The sequence below is a fragment of the Seriola dumerili genome, unplaced genomic scaffold (assembly GCF_002260705.1).
Source record: "Seriola dumerili isolate Sdu_G_001 unplaced genomic scaffold, Sdu_1.0 BDQW01000066.1, whole genome shotgun sequence".
In the NCBI taxonomy this organism is placed as follows: Eukaryota; Metazoa; Chordata; class Actinopteri; order Carangiformes; family Carangidae; genus Seriola; species Seriola dumerili.
Window position 1 is genome coordinate 562,813 of NW_019174321.1, and position 26,459 is coordinate 589,271.

The following is a 26,459-nucleotide window of genomic DNA, read 5'->3' on the forward strand; positions in this document are numbered from 1 at the left end:
CCCCCCCTCCGTCTTCACGGGGGGAGGGGCAGAAATTAAAACAGAAAGATGGTAGTACTTCATACTCGGTAGAGAATATCTCGTCATAATGGATTTTTCATGTTCGAGTGCAATACAATATTCATCACCGTACTCCTTTCGTTCAGCAGTTGGTTCCCGGTGAATGTGTGTTTGGGTATATTTCTGTTATGTTTATCTGTGTGTGTGTGTGTGTGTGTGTGTGTGTGTGTGTGTGTGTGTGTAGTACATCTTGGAATGAGAGCATCTTTATAGAGTAAATTTCCGCTCCATGTTTGATAGAGTCTTGTGAAGTGTTGCTGAAACCTGCGTCCCACTGCCCCGAGGGTCTGAGTCTCGCAACACATTCATCCTGAGGAGAGATTTCTCGCTTGTTTTTTGTTTCGTTTTAAAATGTGTTCTTCAATTTTCGTTTTCCTTAACAGCAGGTTGGACTTGAGCTAAAGTCTGTCTGTGTCACAAAGTCCCAGAGTCTTGTTCATTTTGCTGTGAATAAATTTAAACATTTTTATTTTTTTTGGTTTCACCACCTGTTATAGCACAGCAGGTCATTTCATGAGTCAGAAAAACATTCATGTAGCAGTGACCGTCCCTTTCTAGCGGTCTGATCATCTTCCACTTAATTAATATTAATTCTGTGAGTAATTTGATAAAAAAAAGGACAAAGTGGAACTTGTCTGTTGGAGGACGGAGGACTGGTTGTCTGTACTTCCAGTAGCTCCAACAGAGTGAGACGTCTTCTCTCTAGAGGATCTCTTCACGTCACATTCTGCAGTTACACTTTCTCAAACCAGACTGGACCAGGATCAGATGTAAATATTGTTTTGGGACTTTATAGTGAACTAATCATGAATTGATCTTCAGGACAGATGCGTTGCGACTCAGACCCGTAGTCGACCGTAGCCCTTTCATTTCAGCTGCACTTCACATGCACCAGCACAGCCTCCAGGTGAACCCACCGCACGGATCACTGAGCTGAACCTCACAGAGATGATTTTTGCATAGACATCAATTCAAGTCAGACTCATGCAAATGGTCGGAGGACACATGGACGTGGACGATGGCCAGAAAGTTAAAAAGAAAAAAGAAAAAAGTTAAAGTAAGAGTGAAATGAAAACATGGTGTGGAGTGTGGAGAGGACGGATGAGTGACGTGATTGAACACGGTGTCCACAGTTCAGTTCATCAACAAGGTTATCTGACTTTATAAAAATAAGTGAGCTTGTTTAATATACCACATCGTCATTAGAATTATTTTTAAAAACAAACAGAAGGAACAGAGAAACTCTATGCATCAACAACCCATCGAGTTAAATATTAATGTCTTTGTACACACACGTATATTTGCCTGCCACTGTTGCTCTGCAGTGTGTAGCTACTCATCCGGCTCTGTTTAGTATTGCTTTTAGTTCACACTGTCAGTGAAGAGGGGGTCAGTGCAACGACCGAGGCCTGTGTGTGTGTGTGTGTCTGTGTGTGTGTGTGTGTGTGTGTGTGTGTGTGTGTGTGTGTGTGTGTGTGTGTGTGTTAGTGAGGCCAAGCAAACATGCAGCATTAGTCTCTGACACTCTGGCAAGGACAGTAAAAACCGCGCTGAGCATCAGTTCAGTTTGAAAAAAATAAAAATGATAATAAAATAAAGTAAAACAAACATAGCTTGCTACTTTCACACACAGAGGACCGCCTCTGCCACAGAACTACAACAAATAGACTGAACCCTGTTCCTTTATAATCCTCCATCAATCACCAGAATACAGCAGGGCGGCAGCGCTGGACCGTCGACTGCAGGCCTTTTTCCTCGAATCTGTGTCGGGTGATATGAATTACCTGTGGTCATATTCTACAGGTGTCCAGGAAGTGGTCGGTTAGTTCTACTCCACTGTAGTTCTGTGGCCGAGGAGTTGAGAAGCAGGGCAGACATTTACAAACACATGTTCCCAAGTCTGAAAGTGTGTGTGTGGTAAAATGTCCAGTTTCAGCTCACAAGTGAAAACACTACTCTTCTATCTAACAAAAACATCTGGTTATTAGCATTAATGTTACAGTGAATTTTTTTATTTTTTTTTCCTAAAACAATGTTAACTTTTTTCACACAACTAAAAAAAACAAAAAAACAAACAAACAAAAAAAACAAACTCAAGTACATTTTTTTTTACAGTATTTACCTGCAGCCATGTTGGAAAAAAAGAAACATTTTTTTCTTCTAAAACTGTGAATGTAATAATCTTCTTTTTTTTTTAATAAGTTAAAAAATAATTTAAACAACACATTTCAAATGAGAATTGTGAACGCAAACAAATACAGACTGTTAACGGCAAAAAAAAAAAAAAAAAAAAGGAGACATTTTTAAATTTTGTTGTATGTTTTAAAAAACTTTTATACAACAAATCCTGACACTAAAGAAGAAGAAAAACAGACAGGAAGCAGAAAGGGAAAGAGTCCTATACAAGTAGACATCGTTGTATACAAAAGCCGAGTTGTTCAGCTCAGTGTTAGTGACCAGTGATATAAACTCTGAGGGAATATTTCATATTAGTCAATAAATATGAGAGTATACAATAGAATAAGGGACAAAAAGAGAGCGGGAAACAGACGGGGAGGGAGAAGCTGGATAGTCTCTATGGCTTTTACAGGCTTTGTGGCCCAAATAACCTTAAACATCAGTATCATCATCAGACAGTAGCTACAAACAAACACCCGGCGGACGTCCGGACAGGCGCTCTGATCAGGGCAGAGCTGCGAAAACCAGTCGGGAAGAAGAGTGAGAGATGGAAAAGTGGGATTATTGGAAAATGAGGGTGTGGCGGACGTTCACACTCAAAGAGCTGCTGGGAAACTGTGAAGGTGAATTCTGCTGAATTTGACTTTTTTTCCCACCGTGTATTCAGAGTCAAACACACGTTCTTATTTTTCATCTCTGTGTGCAGTTTTACAGCGTGTTTAACATCGGGAAATCACCTTTAATCATCATTAGTAGATAATCAAACACAAGGAGGAGTATTAGGGCCACACTGAGGAAAAAAATATCTGAAATTACGAGAATAAAGTTGTAATTTTGAGAATTAAAATAAAATGAGGAACGTGGAGCATCCTGTAAAGTTCTACTTTACGTTTCACAAAGAAGGAGAAACTCATCAGCTCATCAGAATCTGTTCTATTGTGACAAACAGCAGCTGCCAGAAGCAGCTCAGGCTGCCACTGACTGTCCTTTCACCCGTTTGATTGGTTGCTTGTAATATTCCTTAATATTAATATTCCTGCAATTTTACATTTTTAATTCTTGAAATATTACGACTTTTATTCTTGTAATGTTACGACTTTTATTCTTGTAATATTATGATTTTATTCTCAAAATTTCAGATGTCTTTTTTGGCTCTAATACTCCGTCGTAAAATACATGTAATATATGAATTTATGAAATATTTCCTTTATTAGCGCTCCAACTGGTTGACTGTTAAACCGGCATATATCATAGGAAGGTTAAGATTGTCTTAATACCTCTTAATCCACATCCACGTCTTTTTAAATGTACTAAATTATCACAGTACATTTCCTGGGGCCTGTGTTGCCCTGAGTTTCGTCTCTCAGGCGGCCACTCGCTTGACCCTAAGTTACCTGGGGACTGGACCCTCCAGGACGAGCCTGGTCCTGGTCAGGCCGAAGTTTCACCTCCAGACTGAACCAGCGTTACAATTAACCTGTCAGACTGAAACACAGAGTTTTCTCCCCGAAGGTTCCTCTTTACTGCTGCACAGTGAACACAACTCTGTTTGTGGTACTTGTTAGATTTATCACATTCTGCTGACACGAGTAGCACTTACTGTTTAATTACCTGTGTGTGTGTGTGTGTGTGTGTGTGTGTGTGTGTGTGTGTGTGTGTGTGTGTGTGTGTGTGCGTGCGTGTGTGCGTGCAGCTACTGCTCTCATGACTAGCTTCCTGCCATTAGAAGCTGCTAGCGTCCTCGCCACTGTCACCAGATTGCATGTGTTTAAAAAAATAACAAATAGATTTTTCTTTTTTTCTTTAGTTTGTTGCTAATAATTATTTATTAATTATTGTGATTATTTGTCTTTGTATTTATCTCTTGTAGCTTGTATCTGAATCTGCGCTGTTTGGAGTTCAGTTTCTGTTCTTAGTGTCTAACAGACGTCAGCATCAGTGGTTACAGCGGTCACTGCTGTACAAACATATTGGAGCTGTTAATGCTGCAGCGCTAACTGCTAATGCAAACCAAACATTCCCTATTGCTTCTTTATGAAACACCTCTCAGGTCAAATCCCTCATCATTTCATTGAGACGAGCGGAGCCAACTCTCAGTCATCGCCCTCACCCTCGCCTTGAATATCATCTTAACACCTACGATCTGAATTTAACCCTTTTGATTGGCAGACCTTGCCTGGGGTTGTACTCGGCCTGGGAGGAAGTTCACCTCAGGCCAAGGTGTTATTTTACTAAATAATATAAGTATTTTTTTCTCATATATTTCAGTCCTGGAGGAAGTGTATTTCCCCTCTTTAGAGAAGATGCAGCTGCCAACCTGAATGAGGCTGCACACAGAGACACGAAGCCATCCATGGATTTGTCTGAGTCTGAGTTAGAAAATCAGCTTCCCACGATTTCCCCCAAAAACCATCACCCATGCAAAGGGGACGCAGAAGCTGACGCACACCGTGACACGTAGGCCGACTTTGTGAGTTATGGCTGTGCTGTAGACCGCTTATCTACAAGTGGAAAGTCGAGAGGAGTCAGCGACCCTGAGTGGTTTGTTATAGACAAGTTCACGTCTGCACGGAAAACGTGCAGCTGTGACGCATAAACCGATGCCGAACGAACACGTAAAGACGTGAAGCAGCGCGGCCGCTGCGTGTCGTGACCCATCAGCCTTACAAAGCTACTGTACAGGATTGTCTGCTTGTGCACTTTTTTTAAATTTTTTTTTATTTTATTTTTTATTTTTTTTAAATCACCACCGAGAAATGAAAAGTCAAAAAAAAAAAATCTCACACCTGCTGCAGGATAATTATGAACTCTGAACACAGGTCAGGAAGCTGAGACGTCTGGCGTTTGTGTCCTGTCACAAAAACAAATGCTCATTATTATTCTCCATCTTCTATTTGTTCTTTAATTAATTTTGTCCACGTGGAGCTCAGCTGGGGATCAGCATGAACATCTGAACCTCTCTCATCACCCACGATGAGAGCCGCTGCGGCGCGGCGTCACACCGAGAGTTCCTCCCTTTAACCGGGATCAGTTATCAGCGGGTTTGGAGTTAACTGTGGCTGTTTGTTATGAATTCACAGAGGGAATAATGACGACTTCTCTTTCCGTAGGTTTCCGATTCACTGAGGAATTACAGTTTTGTCCATTTAGCTGCTCTTTAGCTGTTTTCGGGTTTTTCCACGTGTGCGTGGTCGCCCTGCTTTGACCGCGCCGTGCCGAGCCAAGTTGTGGTGACGTGTAGCTTCTACCTGAGTCTCTGCAGTTTGAAGTTTCTGCTCGTACTTTCATATCTCAGCCGAGTCAGAGCCGTGTTCAGTTACTTTACCCCGACCAATGCAGGATTTGTAAGGCTGATACCAATATTGATATTTTGAGTTTAAAAAAATCTAATAATAATGTATTGTGTATTGGCCAATATTAACTTTCACTGCAAAACCTGTAACATAGATAAATATTTTTCAGGTTTGAATTATTTTTTTGGACAGTTGTGAGCAGGAATTGTGAGCTGGACATTTTGATATTAAAAAATAAACTCTCACTCTCTGGTGAATGAACTATATAATACTGGTGACACTGTTTCGAAGCCTGTCTTTGGTATTTGTGGCCTGGCTTCACATTAAAACTTTAGTGGGAGGCTTTTATTGTGAAGAGGTTACAGGAAATGCAGTGTATTTATCCCCAAGTTAAAGGTGCCATCCTTCAGTAAAAAACAGATTTGGACGTCTTCTGTGTTGTTTGGTCTGCAGATCAGTTTTAAATACTGCAGGCGGGAACAGCACAAACAGAACCAGCCGCATTGAGCTGAACAGACTCTTACTGTGGCGAACCTCCAACACGCCACACAACCACAACCACTGCACCATGGGAAAACCCAGTGTGTTGCTGCTGTGCATGGCCTCCATGGATGATGTTGTGGCCCTATCTGAAATCAAACATGTTCCACTGATCCCACTTTGACAGTTTTAAAGAAAAGTGGAGGAGAGAGGAAGAGAGGCCAAGAAAGAAACAGTAGAACGAGAGAGAGACAGAGGAATAAAAGAGTAAAAGCAGGAAATTAAAAACTGCCCTGTCCATCTGAACACCAGCGCAGGAGCTACCTCAGTGATGCAGATTCCTCCTCCTTCATTAGTACGGAGCAAACTTCTGTCTCTCTGGCTTCTTCATCCCGTTGGCTGAGGATGAGATCTTGGCCGTGTAGGACGCCAGAGCTGCCGCCGCATGAGCCTGAACCGGGACGCCCGCCGTTGCCGCCGTGGGCATGGAGCCCTGCAACATGGGAGCCCCGATGGCCGCCGCCGCTGCCGCCGCCGCTGCTGCTGAGGCGGGAGGGGTGGAGAGTGCCAGGTAGGGGATGGATTTCACTCCCAGGAGGCTGGAGAGTGGGAGGGCGTAGGGAGCGCCCAGGATGGGAGCGTGGGACAGTGTGGCGCCCATCGCTGCCAGGGGGGAGGAGGAGGAGGACGAGGCAGAGGCAGGGGGGGCGGGCTGGGTGAAGCTCATGGTCAGGTCAACGGGAGACGGCATGGAGGAGGACTGGGCGGTGGATTTGGCGGTCTCTAAACTGGAGGAGGGGAGGTACGGGGGAAGGAGGGAGGGAGGGAGGGAAGGAAGGAGGAAGAGGTCGGGAGAGGAGGTGGAAGGAAGGGAGGGGACGGAGGGTGGAGGGAAGGGGAGAGGGGTAAGGAAGAGGGATTTTTGGATGGAGAAGGGTTAGAGGGTTAAATAAAAGACATGTTAAAGAAATCAAGAGTAAAAACCAAAAAAGGAAAATTAACAGGAAAACAAAGAGGATATTTTGGAGAGTAAAAATGAAACAAAGGAAATTTGACAAAACTAAAATCATAAGACAGGTGTGTTTTGCTGGAGGTTGCAACAGATTATTGTAGGGGAGTTCGCTGTACGGATGGGGGGTGTGCTGTATAAGTTGGGGTGATGGCTTGGGAGGGGGCTTAGGGAGGAGGGAACAAAACCATTATAGATATATTAGGATGAAAGCTTTGTCAGAGATGATGAAGATGATGAAGAAGCATAAAAAACCTTCTGTACCACAAACAACCCATTTATCGTTTTAGAGAGCTGAAGTCCCACTCCACGCAGACGGTTAGCATCTGTGCTACTAGCTCCGTGCGTTTGGACTGGACGGCAACATTTAACAACATGAGAATTTTAACCAAGATAAAATAAAATGACGTTAAAGGCAAAACGGCTGCTCTTCACTCTGAGTGGGGCCTGTCGCTGCAGCTCGCCGCCTCCTGCTGAGCTACAGAGATTTGAAGAGGCCGCCCCAGCGACACCGCGGGGGAAAGTCGAGAAAAGCTCAACTTCATATGCACATCTCCTCTGATGCAACGCGGGAGACAAACCAGGCCAGAGCCAGCTGAGATCGTTTTAATGTCTGCAGAAAACAGAAGCGCAGAGCTATTTACTCCTCTGCTACACTGGCAGAGCGGAGTTCACTCCCAGCGCAGACACGGGACGGCCGTGTGGATCCCTCCGGCCCTCCCGGGCGTCGTTACTGTAGTGAAAACAGATTCAACGACATGTAGCACAATGTAAAAAGGTTTGTCAAGAAACCAACAGCTGCAGGAGGATACATCAGAAAACAACTGTGCAATCAGCTTGGGCCGATATTTGATCATTTTGAAATTAGCGATATTTTTCATAACAGCAAAAAAACATTATCATTTATTTATTTGCAGAAGTTTTGCAGTCTCCCCGCTGCTTAGTCCGACCCTCATTTCATGCTTGGCTTACCGTACATTGAACTACTGTTTACATCGCTCATATCTGAAACATAACATACAATAATATAAATATATATGTTAAAAAAACCCCAAAAAAACATGCAATACTAATACATAACATAATACGACAAAATTATGGTAATAATATATGGTAATATATTATATTGTGATATTTGGGCTGTATAGAGATATTACAGATACTACAGTCGCAGCAGATCATGTAAAGGACATGCTCAACAAACCCACAGAGCTACAGCTGCATTAAAAGGCCAGAACCTGCTCACTACTTTGCATCTGTATGCGTATGAATGTAGCGTTAGCCCGAGGCGTGCTACCGAAACCTAAAGGGAGCTGTAGCTGCTGAATGCTAAAGATCATCATATGGGATTTTACTGGCAATAAAGAGCAGCAGTGCAGCAGCCAGTCAAGTCTCATGTTTCCTCTCAGAGTGATGATGGAACTTCAGCTCTCTAAAATACTGTACATTTAAATTCACTATAGCATCCCCCCCCCCCAAAACACCCAAACACACCTGGTATTAACATGCAACCTGTTATCTGGACACATTATCTGGATATTGACAACACCTGGACAATTAATTACTCTTGCATTTCGACTCTGATTGGTTTCCATATGCAGATCAGATTAGTAATGCTGCTATATGGAGTTTTCCTTTGCAGATGGAGAAGGCTTTGCTTTGGATATGAGCCACACCACCTCCAGATGTGGTGCATGTGCACTTACACCATCCATTACTGTACATACTCCGCTCATACACATTCACAGCTTAATATCGAGTGTAAACGGCATTTTAGGACACAGCTTGTCATGATTTTTTTTTTTCTTCTGTAACACACATGAATGTGCCTCACCCTCTGCAAGCGACACTGACATTTACATCTTCTGCCAAACTGTGTCGCTTTCTGTTTCTCAACAAGCTGCGTTTAAAGACAGCGGGACTGATGTTCAAGAGGTAAAGAAGGACGAAACTGAGCTGTTTGTAAAAAGAAAGAAGCTGGAATTCAAGATGAACACAACAGGAAACTGTCACACTGATCTTTACACAGTAGCTGAACTGAAGCTGCTGTAAGATCTCTTTATAATTTTATCAGTGTACCATGTAAGCAAATGAACTCTTCGGCCCAATGACTGAGTGATTGGAAACATTTCTTGCATCTATTCAAGCTGTGGCTTCTTCTTCTTCTTCTTCTTCCCCCCTTCTCTCCACACTGTGGTGGGAGCGTTTGTGCCTGACAGCTTCCCTGATTGCACGCGAAGGTCCGCAGGGAGCGCGCTCCGAGGCATGAATAATCAACAGCAGATAAAAGGGAGTCACGTTCAGATCAGAGCGGTCATCCTCCATTTGTCACTGCCACAAAGCAAACGCAACCGTTCTGAGTGCTCCGCAACAGGAGAGGGTGAAGCCGTGCGTCTGCGTCATAGAAGGTAAGTGTTAATTCATTTCAACATAATATAAATCAATATACTGTATTGGCCTGAATATCAGACGATGTTTTCATCTGGAAGTCAGATTTGAAAAAGTTGGAGTCGTCTTAAATTCGGGGGACGAGACAATTACATGTTCACACCATCATCGTATTCGACAGAGAGTGTTGCATTGTGGGTTGTTTGTAGCGGTAATGTTGCTAGGGTAGTAATCGTCTTCAGTAGGCTTGGGCTGATATTCGCTAATATCAAATATTGCAATATTTCCCACCATATGCAATATTTTTCATAATATAAAAAAAAAAAATTAAATATCGTATATCATGATAATATCGTATATTGCAATGATATTGTAATAACGCAATAATATATATCATGATATTTGGGCTGGACATTATTAAAATAAGAATATCTCCCAAGCCTAGTTTTCAGTCTGTTTATGTCTTTCGGCGCTGAAAGTTTTTGGTTCGTCCAGTTTCAACCTGCAGAAGTTTCTGAAGGTTTCGTGTTTTGCTGCAACGAGGGAAAGAAAAATTCAGGAGTGAAAAGGAGTTCACAGCGTCTCCTGACATCTTTACTGCAGGAAATGAACCGGGGGAAGAAAATCTGTCAAATAGACAACTGTCAGACAATATGGCTCTGACGCTTCGACAGTCCGTCTGCGTCCATATCTGGACCACGGCCCACCTTTTTAGTGACCTCTGGTATACTGTATACACAGTGTATAGTAGTGAGGTTAGTGGTCAAGCCCCTCCAAAAGGTCAGTAGATAAATCCGAGGCTCTCTTTGGGCCTCCGACAGTTATTTTATTGAAACCATGCGAAACAAACTGGTAACTACATCTGTCAGAAACATGTAGAGGAGTAAGAGGTGATATATTTCCTGCCGAAGTTCGGCTCAACTATCTACCAAAGAGACGGGAGTGAATCTAGCTGCTGCTCTGCGGTCAGCTGGTGGGAGACCCGGCCGACAGACGACGCAGATGGAATAAACTTTGGCAGATCGTCTTATCTGTGTGGAGACTGATAAAAAATAAAAAAAATAAGGAAAAGAGCAGATTTGTCATGGACACTTCAGCGTCATTGTCACCTTGGATGACCTGACATTTCAGACTGAATGAGGCTGACCCATCCTTACATTTGCTTTACACTGTGTGTGTGTGTGTGTGTGTGTGATTTCTCCCCACTGTCAGCGGCACGATGACTAGTAAGTGAAATATCAATTTCATCCAGAGTCCAATCATGAATTTGCATATTCATGGTGGTGGTAACTTGTATTAAAGCCTCCCCGACAGTCTGTATCTCACGTCGCTCACATTCACAGCCACGATTAAATGGCTCGGTGAAGGAGGGACTTACTTGATCTCTACTTCTGATGTACAGCTTCATTTCTTTTTATCATGTAATGATTTTTTCAGGTGACACTTCCTACTTCACGATGCATGCACTGTGCAGAAGAGTGCATTTATGCTACGGTAAAATAAAAAAGGTTAAAAGCTCCATATTTTACACTTTTCCTGTGTTTTATTTGAAGTGTTTGATCCATGAGAAGATATATTTGTGGGTTTTAAGAACCAAAAACCATCTCAGTGTAGTTTTACATCTCCTCTCTCAGGCTTCTCTCTGGAGCTCTAGTGACAACAGGTCGGTGAGCCAATCAGAAGAGAGGAGGAGGAGTCTGAGCCTCTCACAAAACAGAAGGACTAATACTCTTTTCTATCTGGTTCTGTGACTGTGACTGTGTGTTGTTGCCAATGAAGTTGCAACACTATGAAAATAAATAAATTCATGTTCATGATGAAACTCATGATGCACATGATGATTATTATTAATATGAAGATTTGCACTGAAGCAGTAATTGACTTGTGAGGGTTTTTGCGTCCCCGGCGGCTTTGATCCGGTCCTGTGTTCTCAGTTATTCAGCGTATGAAATGACTGAACATAATGATTTTGAGGAAGAAAGCAGTTTTCTCTGTGATCTCCACTGTGTTTTTTATCTGTGATTCATTTAAAAAAAACAAAAAAAAAAAACACTACCAGAGTTGAAAATGGAAAAACAACCCCAAAAACAAAATACTGACCCAGGAAGCAGAAGAACTAAATTTCCTCTCATGGAAAAGTTATTGAGACAGAAATCTGGATCGTGTCGTATCTAATTCAGCAGTTCTGACCATAAAGCAAATTATTTTGGTCTATTTTCTGCAGACACTCCCCCGTAGCGTTGATACTTACCATGAAGTGATTAGGTACTGGGCCAGGTTGATGGCTATCGGCGTGCCGGTGATGGTGACGTGGCGGTCGCTGGTGCTGTCGATCTGACTGCCGATCTTGATCTGAGCCCCCGACACCTGCCGGATCTCATTTATCTTGGTGCCTTGGCGACCGATGATTGAGCCAATCAGCTGTGAGGGAGGGGAGGGGGGAGGGGGGGGGGGGTGAGACAGACGATTCAGAAGATTAGAGAACATTCCCATGAAGCAGCGTTGTACCGTCTTCTATCTTTCATCTGTCCCAGTAGTTGAGATATTTCAGTCTGGACCAAAGCGGTGGACCGACCGATCAACCAACCAACCAACTGACTAACTAACTAACTAACTAATTAACTAACTAACTAACTCACTAACTGACTGACTGAGATTACAGAGTCACAGAAGACGAGTGCCCCTTTAACAACATGAACGATTCCATGTTGTTTTGCCGGTTCCAGGATCCTGGTCTGTGTATTTGGCTCATTGACGAAGACTTCCTGGACACTAGTTCACTTACTTTACAAATCAAGATATTTGCATATACTTTGTCATAAACTAAACTGCTAATCCAGTGGTAGATACTAGTACAACTTAAACGATGAGTCAATTAATGACTGCCGACTATTTTGACAAGCATTTGAATAATTTTGAGGAAGTTTGAGGTATATACGAGTAAATTCAGTAAAACAGATTTTCTGCATTAAGTTCTTTTACGTTTAATACTTTATGAACATTTTCCTGATTATACTCAGATACTTTTGCAGGACTTTGCTGTGTCTGGCGTCAGCGCTTTTACTGAAGAGGACGTGAAAACTTTCTGACCATGGACGGAGGTGGACAGATTATTAGAAACCCCCTCTGAATGCATCAAAACTGAAGTGAGAGACAGAGCTGAACCAACGCAGTCTCAACGCCCGACAGAAGAGAACAAGCGACAGAAAATGTCATTAACTTCTTTTTTTCTTTGCTGGTGTCGGACCTTGTGAACCCACACCTACACCACCTCTATCTCTGTCGTTTATGTTTTCAGCCTCTCCATCCATCCATCCATCTTGTTATCTTTTCGTATCTAAAAATACGAAATAGCAACAGGTGGTAAGCTCTGACACGTCTGCCTGCCAGCAGCTTTGTGAGTGTGTGTGTGTGTGTGTGTGTGTACCAGGCCCAGCGGGGGTTTTGTCGTACAGTAGGTGTCACCGTAACAACAGACTGATATTTACTGTGGTGTCAGCTCGGATCGTAAACATGCCTCGTTAGCTCCTGCGTGCGAAGGTTGCACCATTGACCTTGTCTCTTTTTGCACAGACGAGACAGAAACTTGATAATAACGAAACACAAAGACTGAAAATAACGGCAAGGAAATTTGAGAGTTGAAATAAAACAGGACGACCTCCGACAGAATAATAAATCTGAATGACTCCGCAACATAAACTCTGTCAGTCATCACTTTTCTCTGCTCTGAAACAACATACATTTAAATGACTTAAATATTATTAGACGTGACAGGAATATAATGAGAGAGAATCTAAATATAATCCAATTTAAACAGAATAACAATGGTATATTTTTCGGAGCCCCATAAGAGCAGTGTGGTGTAAAGAATCGGCAAAAACAGCTAATTAACCCTCATTACGGCTCATTAACTTCAAATCCATCATATTAAAAAACATATAATGTTAATTAACTTCAGCATTTACACTTAATTATTTGTTTACTTATAATGAAAGTTAAAAGATGGTAAGAACGGTTGTAATACTTCGCTTCACAGGGAAATGATTTGTTTTAGGTTAATGACTTGTAATGACGGGGAAATTTCATTCTCTTTCTACTAATTAAATTTTTTTTTTTTCTTGCGATCACAGTGAAGTTATTGCTTGATTTAAATATTTAGAGTTCGTTCTGTCAAGATGAGAAAACACAGACAATTTTGTGAACTACAAAGAAGGAAATATAGACGTGTCTCCGCCGGTCGTACGGAGCCGTAAGCAACAACACAGTCGGATCAAAACCATCCAGAGGAAACGTGTCTGTTCGACGCCACACGCTGCTTCAGCTGCAGTTGTATAAAACGGCAACAGTTTTTAGAAGCATTAAGCAGAATCCAGGGACAGTAACCTTTCAGGAAGTGGCTTGTGGGCCAAGTACGTTTAGCGTTTTTTTGGTTTTGTTCAGGCGCTCTCAGCTCGGGGGAGAGATGGTCTTGGTTACGTGTTGAAAGAGTCAACAGTGACTTGAAACACAAAACACACGGAACACAAACCACGATCTTTCCCTCATTCCTTAACCAAAGTGTTTGTTTTGGTCTCCAGCAGTGTTGCAGTCGAGTCACTAAACCTCGAGTCTCCAGTTCCGACTAATCGAGTCTGAGTCCGAGTCTGAGGCAAAGAAGTAAAGAAAAGGTCTGTCACTATTTTAAAGGGAGTTTATTTACTGTGTGAAACAACTGCCAAACAAATGCACTATTAACAAAAAGAAAGTGAGTGTCCTCATCACAAATTTCAGAGCGCAGTCGAGTCCGAGTCCGAGTCATCAGTGCTCAAATCTGAGTCGAGTCAGGAGCCCTGAAAATCAAGACTCAAGTCGATCATCGCAGATTCTCCCTGTCTCCACCGGAGGGGTAAACACCGCTCTCCCAAAGGACACGCTCTCGATTCTGGTGTTTTGATGCTGATGGCTCTAACACGTCGCTCCAACATCTCGCAAGGGCGTTAAACCGGGTACAGATCCGGTGACTGATCATCTTCATCAAACCTTCAGTGAGTCCTCCTCACCTGTACAGAAGCGTCTACTTTCATTTCTTTTTAAATGTGTTTCTCTAACAGGGACTAGGAGACCCGGTTGGGGATCAAGTCCTCCAGGAGCCGAGGCAGGTTCTGGTGTCAGATCCTCCACTTGAAGTCACATCAAACTAAACCTGGTTGGGGGGTTGGGCTACTACGATACCCAGCGTTGCAGATTTTGGGCCTGGGGGGCGCGGCACTGGCAGCCGAAGGGTTCACCTCTGTTTTTAAATCATCTCTGAATGAAAGTTCTCCGACACAGAGACTCAGAGGCAGAACTCTCCACTGATCCTCTCCTCTCAGCCTTCTCACTTTTATCTGTGTATGACCCAGATCTTTCTCTTATTCACACTTTCTGCCTCCTCGCCTGCTCACTTCACCTTTTTCTGCATCCTTCATTCGATATCTTTCACTCCTTCATTGCCCCTTTCTCTCTCTCTCTCTCTCTCTCTCTCTCTCTGCACAAACATTCCTGTCCCCACAAGTCATCTGACCACCAGGCTCTGATGGAGGAGATCTGCTCTGTGGGCTATTCGTGGAAAGAGGTCTGATAATGTAAGTGTGCGTGTGTGTGTGTGTGTGTGTGTGTGTGTGTGTGTGTGTGGAAGCTATAATGACACTGTGGGAGAGACAGATGACAAAGTGCCAGCTGACAACAACCAGGTCAGGACCCATTTGTGTGAAATCCACCTTTAGCCGCCGTTCGACCCCCTTGAACGGCCTCATTGAATCACAGGCTGCGAGTCACGACCAGCAGAGGCACCAGGCGCTCGGACTTCCTCCTGTACGACCCAGCAAAAAAAAAAAAAAAAAAAACCCTCATATCTCCAGGTCAGGCCTGTATGTAATTATAGTCCATCCATCCATTATCCATACCGCTTTATCCTTCTAGGGTCACAGCGGGGCTGCAGCCAATCCCAGCTGATATCGCCAGTCTATCACAGGACCGCCATCTGTGAGGCGACAGTGCGAACCGCTGCGCCGTGTAATTAAAGTAAATGTATTACAGCGATGTCAGTGGACAGCATAAGGTAGAGCAGGTTGTCCACTAATCAGAGGGTCGGCGGTTCGATCCCCGGCTCCTTCAGTCCACATGTGACTAGAAGAAAACACTATGTAAGTGCAGATCAGGGCCGGTGCATCAAAGGCCTCGTGATACTGTCGTACTGACGTGCGACAGCAAATACGTTTTTGTCGTCAACCAAATGAGGAAACCTTCATAATTAACGTGGCTACGTAAAACTACTTGGTTAGGTTTAAGGGGAGAAGATCGTGGTTTGGGTTAATATAAGTACTATAAAAGATCTTTGTTGTCATGGTTACAATAATAACAACGTGGTTAACTTTGTCAAGCTGCTACTTTTCACATGGGAATCGAACGCCGCGCTCCTGTGTCATATTCCCGTTGATCCATCCGTCCACCACGACCTCGTCCTGACGTGGACTTTCTCGCTCTTTATACTACGTCACTTTGCTGCTGTCGCCTAGCAACAAAACATAACTGTGGTTCGGCCTGTGGGCTCATTTTCTACACGAGGACAGTCCTGTTTTTGTTTAGTTTTTTCCAGAGTCACGTGACTAAACAAAGAGGGCGTTGTGACTTTTACAGACTGAAAAATCCTCATGTTTGGTGACACTAATAAAAACTGACTCCACTTAAAAATGTTCACCCCCCCCCCGCCACTGCGGGAGAAACAGTCGCAGTGGCCCTCGCTGTGAAAACAAGCTTTGGCTTTTACACTTTCTACAAGGCTGACTGCTCCGGAGATACGAGGTTCTTTCGCAGGACTCTGTACAGTGTTACGTGCCCCCTCTTTCCGAGCGGCTTTTATGTAAGTGCTGTTGGGTAAAATCGGCTTGAAGCTGAGGAGGAAGAGGACGAAGAGAGGGCTATTTTTGGGCGATTCCCCGCTGCCCTTGTAATTTGGAAAAGGTTTATTGAAGGAGAGAGAGAGAGAGAGAGAGAGAGAGAGGGTTGCTGTTAAATCTCTAACTGTGAGACTGTGAGCTATAGGATGTCATTAAGCTGCTCTGCCTGGCCCTGCTCAGTGACACACACACACACACACACACACACACACACACACACACACAAACACAAACACAAACATCACACACTTACATGCACAGGGTCTTAAGCTATTATGGTGTTGCTGGTTCTCCTTTTGATCCTCACACCATTCTCTCCCATATATACACACACACACGTGATCTGTGTGTGTGTGTGTGTGTGTGTGTGTGTGTGTGTGTGTGTACATATGCTAAAACTGCACAGAAACATGAATGGACGCTCCAGGGCCTTGAAACTGATGCTTCATTTATACCTGAAAGGTGGCGGCACCTGCGGAGGTGTTGATTATCGTGTCAGAGCGGAGAGGCGGAGTTTCCTGTGCCGCAGATGGCTCGTATATAAAGTGTGGAGAGATGTTGACGGAACATGACTGTGTGAGTTCCCGGGGAGAGAGATGCTGAAGAATGAACGAAGCCTCGGGCAGAAACAGCGAGAAATGTGGGAAACACGACAACTGTGGAGGGAGGGTTCAATGTATGAGCAGCGCCACGTGTATTCACTGTATTCTGCTGTTTATTTTCTAACTGCCCTCTGAATCTGATCTCTGAATCTCCACTCGCATCTCCGATTTGTGCAGTTTCTCATTTTTCTCTCCATCGCCAGAAAAGAACGTCAACACTGTGATTCTGCAGATTTATGTTGAAGTTAAGGAACAATCTTATGGCGGATAAACTATAGCTTACGGCCGATTGTTGGTGGGTGGTTAAAACACGTAAGGTTAGACGGAAACTGTAGACATCGTCTGCGGCGGGAAGCTAACTCCAGCATGAAAGAATCAGACAGGCTATTAGAGATCCTCACAAAGTCTGAAAATGACCCTCGGTAAAAACCTGAGCGGACGTGCATGAATGAATTTTGAAAGAGAAACGTGGATCGGAGCGCGGGAAGAACCGACCGGAACAGACCTGAGAATAATTAGACCTGATCCGGAAAGAGCCGAAGACTCGGGTTACGCTCAGACAGAACTAGTTTGCACGACGTGTTTTTTCCAACGATGTCAGAGTCCAAAAATAATTGATCTGCTTCACAAACTAATTTATGGGAATGATTTTTCTCCTCCTGCAACGATATATACTGTATGTAACTGTTATTTATTAGCACATGTATTTTTAACACAGGCTCCTGATTTCCCAATTTTTCTCTCCTGTGTTGATTGTGATGCACAACTTGATCTGAGAAGATACTGGCACCTGGGGCGGTAGGGGTATAATTTGGACCTGGTCTGACTCAGGTCCAGAGTCGGGTCTGGTTTTCCCATGAAGACCTCCACATTGTCGACTTCCAGCAGCTAAAGATTTCTGTCTTTTCTGCTGCTCTTAGATCGATACAATATATACAATATAGACACAATATTGATGAAATGCACGTCTGCTGGGCTTGTGGCCGAGTCTGCTAAATAAATAAACTATTAGTTAATGATTTTAAAGGTTCCATATTATATAGAGTGGGATTTCCAGGTGTAGTGTGATTATAGATCAGGTCTAGGTTCTATATTAATACTGTGAAAGTATCAAAGCCTCAGTCCACAGAGAAACACACACAGCCTGTATTCAGGAACTGAGCCTTAAAACCAGCCGTCGGGACTTCTGCAACTTTGTGATGTCACAATGAAACAGTCATCGCCCTCAGCACGGTCCACTTGGTTTAAACCATTTAAAACCTTTAAACCCAGATTTTGGTACTTGGTATGTTCCAGATCCTAAAAAGTGACGGCACTTGTGGGTCATTTTTATCCTATTTCATGGTCGAAGGTTTGATTTTAGTTTCAGCTTAGAAGATTTAGTGGATGCTGTTAACATTTTTCATTGAGGTGCTCCTGGGAAAATGGAGGGAATGTTTCCTGTTTGCATTGAAATAACATAGTGACAACAAATGGTGCCTGGCTCCCTGACGCTTAAGTGAAGGTAACGCGTGTGTGGTGTGTGTGTGTGTGTGTGTCTCTGTGTTTGTCCTGCAGACGGAGCTGCTGACACACTGGGATCCGGCTGCTGTTTTTAACCCAGTGTTTTGACTGCGGGACGGAGGCTCCAGGCAACCGCTGTGAGACGGACTGAATGACTGACTGACAGCCACTGATGGATGGACGGAGAGCGGCAAAGTAGAGGACGACTCGTAGAGTGAAGTGAGGCAGAAAGGGGGAGCACGCATATCCTCTCAGAGTTAATGGGAAAAACACACTTGCTCGCTCGCTGCGCTCCTGTTCCCATTTCGCGTTTTCCCATCCAGCACCACGTATATCCGTGGATCGCCAGTGAACCAAATTTAAAACCTCTGTTTGGTGGTTTTCATTAAACTGTCATGATTCTGTTTGCCGGTGCTGTCAGCAGCCGGTTAAACGGGAAGAAGTTTGTAATGTGAACGGCAGTAAAGGTCTGACTGTGAGGTAGTCTGCCGCTCCCTGCCAGTCTGTGAGGCGGTGTGTGCTGTGATTGTGATGATAACGGAAAACACAAACAAACAGGTTCGTTTTCTCGGCTCTGAACCAGAGCTGATCTGCGAATCTCGTATTAAACTTCGATGTAAATCAGGCGTGGATCAGCTCACACCGGAGCGGCGTTATGTCGACACTTACATGATCATTATCGCCATTTCCTACATCTGGTTTTACATCTGTCTCACTGTTTTACTGTCCATAACGGCCTTACTAACATATAGTTCTACATTCAGTCTGCTTGCACATGTACACACACACACACACGATGTGCCGCAAACTGTAATACTGTGGTACTGTTACACCTTTTACAGCGTATGTCTACCACACTCTCCCATCATGCCCCTGGAAGGAAAACAGACTCTTTTTTGCTCTTTGAAATTATTGTTATAAAAAGTTAGTAACTCAACACTGTAATTGTCATAATTTTCCCCTAAAATGACTGTTTGGGCTTTGTATTTATGCTTTCCTGTTTAATTTTGAAATGATTTTCCTTGTATCCAGTTACCCATGCTGGTCTTACACCAACAGACTCACATTCTTAGATCCAGGCATATAATTTATGTGGGGAAAATAAACAAACGTGCTGACCCTTATTCCACTAAAATTCAACATGCCGTCAGACGCCAGTGTAAATGTTTGTGGCTCAGTTTAATTCCTCTCTGCTAATGAAGCGTGCCACGGGACGCAGACTCAGACTTCTCCTGCGTCACAGTGCTTTAATGTGTGTGAGCAGCTTCATTCTGACGTCCCACGACAAACCAAGCTGAAAGAGTGAGTGCAGCAAAGTTTGCTTTAATCTCATGTTGTGTTTTTTGTGGCTGTGCTTCTCTTTATACGCGGTCAGGCCGGGTCTGTGTTCATTATTATTATTTATTTATTTTTTTGTCTGAACGTTCACAATAACTGCTTATCGTTCCTGAGCCAGATTATTAGACGAGGAGTCACATTACAGTCGTGTAAACAGCTTAATTACTTTGATGCTTAATTCAGAGTTTTGAAAGGAGCCACGTCGCCGTCGCCGTCGGTGAAGCACTGAACAGCTGAACGCTGACGGGTGAATTACTGCCTGTGATGGACAGACAGAGGGAGGGTGAGGGTGAGTTGAGGAGGAGGGAGAGACGAGCAGAGGGAGGGAGAGACAGGGTGGCCAAAGGCTTTCTTATAAACTAAAAGTCGCTGCTTTGACCTCTCGACAGTCAACATGTCCATCAAACGTCACGTGTCCTTGAGCACGACACTGAACTGTTCCCCCGCTCTGATTCACTGCCTGGACAGTGTGTCGTTAGCAGCTCTGCACTGCAGCTGGCTCGGAGGCTGAGGGCAGGAGCGCCTCGTTTTTTTTTTTAGTATGTGCTCATATTTTTTCAGATAATAATCAGCCCCAACCCACAGTCAGACACTCAGGTTAGAATAATCTGTGGTGTACGTCTCATACAGCAGAGCTTTTTTTTTTTTAGTTTTGTGGCTACTTTTGCCCACCTCTTTGATCCAGAGTGAAATATCTCGACAACTGCCGGATGGATTGTTATGAAGCATTCACGTTCCCCTCAGGATGAACTGCAATAACTTTGATCCTCTGCTTTTTTCATCTAGCGCAAATCATCAGGTCAAAAATTTAAATTCTCCAACACTGTGGTTTATGACCAAACACCCATAGACATATATGCGTAGACGCCGTATCGGCTGCTGGATCTTACGTCAGCATCGCCGCCATCTTAGACCGGGCTAGACTGGCCTCCGTTTCCTTTTGACTTCAGCTCGTTAGTTTCCTTTCTTCTGTCAAGTTTCAATATCAAACCACGAGGTAAAGATTCTCCTGCACTGCACAACTAATCTGGAGAAACCTGAAGTAGAGTTATCAAATAACTTTAAAATAAACTTTTTTTTAAATTTTTTTTTTACCTCAGTTACTTTTGATAGTGAAGATCTGAAGTTACAGAATGTGGAACGACTTTCTGGATGAATTCTAATCAGATTTATGGACGTCGATCGTCAGTAGATCAGACATTATGATACCAGTGCAAAGTGTCTGTGTCACTGTGAGAAGAGGTGGCGTGGCGATGCATGTGGCAAATTGTGTCAATTATGTCAAGTTATATTAATTTACATCCAGAGCACTTACATCGTTTGGAATGAGGAGCTCCTGAGACGTGGTTTGTGAGTTGGCTTCCACCCCTCCTGAGAGAGAGAGAGAGAGAGAGAGAGAGAGAGAGAGAGAGAGAGTTAAAGTGATGTAAAAGTGGCTGTAAATAAACCTGTGAAAGAAATCTGCAGGAGAAATTCAAGCTTGTGCAGACTTTGAAAAGATCTGTATTTGTATATAAAAAAAAACAGACTGTGAATAAAAACTGTGAACAGATACAAAGCAGACAAGTCAGTGCTCAAAGTTCCCACACTGTGTGGAACCCTGAAGTGACGAGAAAACAAATTTTTGACCTAATTTTTTACACCAGAATCAGGAAACACCTGCCCTCTGACTGGATTGTCACTGTTCCTCCTTCCCTTCCTTCCTTTCCTCCCTTCCTCCCCTTCGCTCCTCTCCACAGGCGGAGGTCTGGTCACAGCGAGTTGAACCAACACTGCTTCTAATAGAGTGTGTGAACATCTGCTGGAAAGCAAGTGTGTGTGTGTGTGCGTGTGTGTGAGTGAGAGAGAGAGAGAGAGAATTTGCCACGACTGATGAGTTCTGTACCTGGGACATAATGGAATAATCAGCCATCCATATCCCCACATGATAATTTGCTCTTCTTTCGCTCTCTGCTGTGCGTGTGTGGTTAGCATTTGTTTGAAAAATGACGTGACAAAGCGACCGTGTCTTTCTAACAGTGAGGGTGTGTATGTGTGTGTGTGTGCGTGCCTCACACACCAGCTTTATTTTACATGTTCTGCACTTACAAAAAACCTCCACAACCTGAGTGGCTTTCCTCAGTGTTTGTATTCAAAGCGATAACTGAAGAACTATGTTCAGTGTCTCAAGATTTCACACTTTATTATTATTATTTTTATTCTGGATTGTACAGTCTCTTTCAATGTGAGCTATAACTTGATTGGTTTATAACAAAGATCATTGTAATATCGCCTAATGATTGTGTACAGGTGCTATAAATACCCATAACTGTGCATAATGGTCGCGTGTAGCTGTTCTGCTGCTATGTGAAAACCACACAAACTGCGCTGTGGGCAGAAGTATTGATTTGCAAACAGGTGATTTGGGGCATTTCAATTTGTGCATCTAGTTTTACAACGACTGAGATTTATAAAACTGAATCAAATGTACACATCTTTATAAATCTGCATTTCTGTCTTTGTGCAAATGCAGTTTTATTGGAGAGTCTGAAGAGTTTTAAGCATCTGTCCGCTGGTTGTTACCTGGTGTTTGCTAAAAAAAAAAAAAGTATTATGTATTAAGTATTATTAAGTATTATGCTTAAAGTATTGTATTTTGTTTTATTTTGGTTACTACTTTACTGCAGGTTTGAATTTATCACGTGATTGTTTTTCTTTTTGTTTCTTGAGTTTTTTTTTTCCTTTTTAGATTTGATGACTATGAGAAGTTTTAAGAACATGTGGATCATTCACTTTGCCAGCAGAGGTACAGTTTAAGTGTTTGTGTCATCTCAGGGATTTTGTTTTTAAAAAAATGCATCAAATCAATGGTGAAAAGTTGTAATAAAATACAGTAAAACAGAAGCAGAACACGTCGTTTTCAAAATGCTAACAAATCGTTTCTGATGATATGTAAATATCCTGTTAGCATGAACACATGGACAATTTACAGTGACAGAGAAGAACATGCTTCAGTCCTCTGTGACTGACAGTAATGCTGCTGTCCTTGAACAAGACACTGAACCCCTGTCAGCTGCAGCTCTGTAGCCGACCATGACCTCTGACCCCTCTGAAGAGGAGGGGGTAAGAAGAGGAGATCTCGATTAGGTGCCACAGAAGGAGCTTCGCCAACTATTAATGATTCATGAGCGAACAGTGGACTGAGACAACGCTTTGTTGACTCTCAAAATAACTCAAAGAAAAACTGTTTTCAAACATATGTATGACATCGCTCACTGTTCTGATTGTTGAACAGTCTTTAACAAAAAAAAAGAAAGAATGAAAACCAATTACACCTTTGATTTTCACCTTGTAGTCAATTAGCAGAGTTCAGAGCAGCGTGCAGCCTCGCTGCTGCAGCCAAAAATCCACAGGCAAAGTTTGACTTGAGAAGCTGCTCCACAGTCAGTGTGTGAGCCCAGCTGGATGCTGGGAATCAAAGCTAACACACAGGGATTATAATGCAGAACTGTAGGCTGGAGTCATGATTATACAAGGATTATTATCCAATATGAACTTAAAACGACTCTCACAGCACGAGAGGTTGATGTGACAGAGAGATGAATTCAAAGCCAGTCTGATAACGTTAATGTATTTTTACAAATATCTTCTGTGTGTGTTTAAATGATGAAACTCAAAGTAATGACTTTCTTTTTGAGTGAAAATAAGGTTTTTGAATAAAAGTATTTTTTTTCTTTTGCGGTCTGTGGAGTTTTTGTGTCAGAGGACAAAAATAAAAAAAATAAATAAAAAAAGAAAGAACTGTGACAACAAAGTGACTTCAAAGTCAACAGTGTTCAGACTGAACACAGATCAGCTGCTGACAGCCTGTCTCCGCTGCATGACACACACACACACACATCCATGTTTTACTACCTTCGTAGAGACCCTATCATTGACATGCATTGCATCGCCCCTTATGCTAACATAATCCATGACAACAAAAAGCCAAATCGTGACCCTGACTCTAATCTAAACCTGATTCTAACCCTAAAACCATGTGGAACAGCTATTTCAACTTGTGGGGTCAAGTGGTTTGGTCCCCACAAACGTGTTGACCCCAGAGCCTGCCGAGTTCATTTAACATTAGGGTTAATTGGCAACTCTAACTGAAATAGTACATTATGATGTTTTCATGCCTTACTGTACTATGAAGTTTTTGTGCAATTACTATAATATGGCATTTTTTTTATGGACTAATGTAGTATGATTTATTTTACGACAATATATAGTCATACTATAGAAAAGCATAAAAAGTCATGAAAAATGTCATACTAATACTATAGTAATGCATTAAAAACATCATAGCACAGAGAGAAAGGCGTTTTTTTGACTTTTTATGCCTTAATATACTGTGATGTTTTCTATGGCTTAATATACTATGATGTTTTTTGACATTTTATGCCTTAATATACTATGATGTTTTTTTTTGACATTTTATGGCTAACTATACTGTCATTTTTTGACATTTTATGCCTTAATATACCATGATGTTTTTTTGACGTTTTTATAACTTACTATACTATGACGTTTTTTTAAATATATTTTATGCCTTATTATACTATGTTTTTTTTTTACATTTTATAACTAACTATACTTTGTCGTTTTTTGGCATTTTATGCCTTAATATACTTTGATGTTTTTTTGACATTTTTATAACTTACTATACTATGACGTTTTTTTTTTTTTTACATTTTATGCCTTAGTATACTATGATGTTTTTTTTACATTGAATGACTAACTATACTATTTTGTTTTGTATGATGAACTATACTATGTCCGTATTTTTACATTTTTTGCCTTACTATACTATGACGTTTTTTTTACATTTTATGACTGACTGCTTTGTCGTTTTTTGACATTTTATGCGTAACTATACTATGTTGTTTTGTATAACTAATTATACTATGTCGTTTTTTGACATTTTATGCCTTACTATACTATGTTGTTTTTTTTAATTTTATGCCTTATTATATATGTCGTTTTTTTTATATTTTATGCCTTAGTATACTATGAAGTTTTTTTTACATTGAATGACTAACTATACTTTGTATTTTTTTTGCATTTTATGCCTTAGTATACTATGTTTTTTTTACATTTAATGACTAACTGCTTTGTCGTTTTTTGACATTTTATGCCTTACTATACTATTTTGTTTTGTATGATGAACTATACTATGTCTGTATTTTTACATTTTTTGCCTTACTATACTATGACGTTTTTTTTTACATTTTATGACTGACTGCTTTGTCGTTTTTTGACATTTTATGCGTAACTATACTATGTTGTTTTGTATAACTAATTATACTATGTCGTTTTTTTGACATTTTATGCCTTACTATACTATGTTGTTTTTTTTAATTTTATGCCTTACTATACTATGTTGTTTTTTTTAATTTTATGCCTTATTATACTATGTCGTTTTTTTATATTTTATGCCTTAGCATACTATGATGTTTTTTTTTAATTTTATGCCTTATTATACAATGTAGTTTTTTTTATATTTTATGCCTTAGTATACTATGATGATTTTTTTGACATTTTATGCTTTATTATACTATGATGTTTTTTATGGCTTAATATACTATGATGTTTTTTGACATTTTATGCCTTACTATAATATGATGTTTTTTTTTCCATTTTATGCCTTACTATACTATATCGTTCTTATACATTTTATGCCTTATTATACTATTTCATTTTTTGACATTTTATGCCTAAATATACTATTTTTTTGGCTTAATATACTATGACATTTTTTGACAATTGCCTTACTATACTATGACGTTTTCTTTTTTACATTTTACGCCTTACTATACTATGAGGTTTTTTAAAAAATTTTATGACTAACTGCTTTGTCGTTTTTTGACATTTTATGCCTAAAAATACTATGTTGTTTTGTATGACTAACTATACTATGTGTTTTTTTTTTTACATTTTATGCCTTAATATACTATGGTGTTTTTTTGACATTTTTAGAACTTACTATACTATGATTTTTTTTTTAAATTTATGCCTTAGTATACTATGACATTTGTTTACTTTGACTTTGTTTACTTAAGAATATATTAAGCCATAAAAAACATCATAATATAGTTAGGCATAAAAAGTCAAAAAACATCATAGTATATTAAGTCATAAAAAAGTCATAAAAACGACATAGCATAGAAAGGCATAAAAAGTCATAAAAACATCAAAGTATAGTAAAGCATAAAAAGTCATAGTATAGTAAGACATAAAAAGTCATAAAAACGTCATAGTATAGAAAGGCATAAAAAGTCATAGTATAGTAAGACATAAAAAGTGATAAAAACGTCATAGTATAGTAAGGCATAAAAAGTCATAAAAACGAAATGGTATAATAAGGCATAAAAAGTCATAGTTTAGTAAGGCATAAAAAGTCATGAAAACGTCATAGTATAGTAAGGCATAAAAACGTCATACTATAGTAAGGCATAAAGAGTCATAGTATAGTAAGGCATAAAAAGTCATAAAAACGTCATAGTATAGTAAGGCATAAAAACGTCATACTATAGTAAGGCATAAAGAGTCATAGTATAGTAAGGCATAAAAAGTCATAAAAACGTCATAGTATAGTAAGGCATAAAAAGTCATAGTATAGTAAGGCATAAAAAGTCAAAAAAACGTCATAGTATAGTAAGGCATAAAAAGT

At 41.2% G+C, this 26,459-nt stretch overlaps 1 protein-coding gene across 1 annotated transcript in view; it reads right to left on the bottom strand.

The window, feature by feature from the left end:
- Positions 1–6,363: 6,363 nt before the first annotated feature.
- Positions 6,364–26,459, bottom strand: part of LOC111219334 (poly(rC)-binding protein 4-like) — a 168,210-nt gene continuing 148,114 nt past the window's right edge. The window contains exons 12-15 of the mRNA XM_022741969.1: positions 21,084–21,136; positions 11,660–11,829; positions 6,520–6,799; positions 6,364–6,462 (exon numbers count right to left, since the gene is read on the bottom strand). Of these exons, the coding sequence (XP_022597690.1) occupies positions 6,364–6,462; positions 6,520–6,799; positions 11,660–11,829; positions 21,084–21,136 (602 nt within the window). The remainder of the gene's footprint in view (positions 6,463–6,519; positions 6,800–11,659; positions 11,830–21,083; positions 21,137–26,459) is intronic.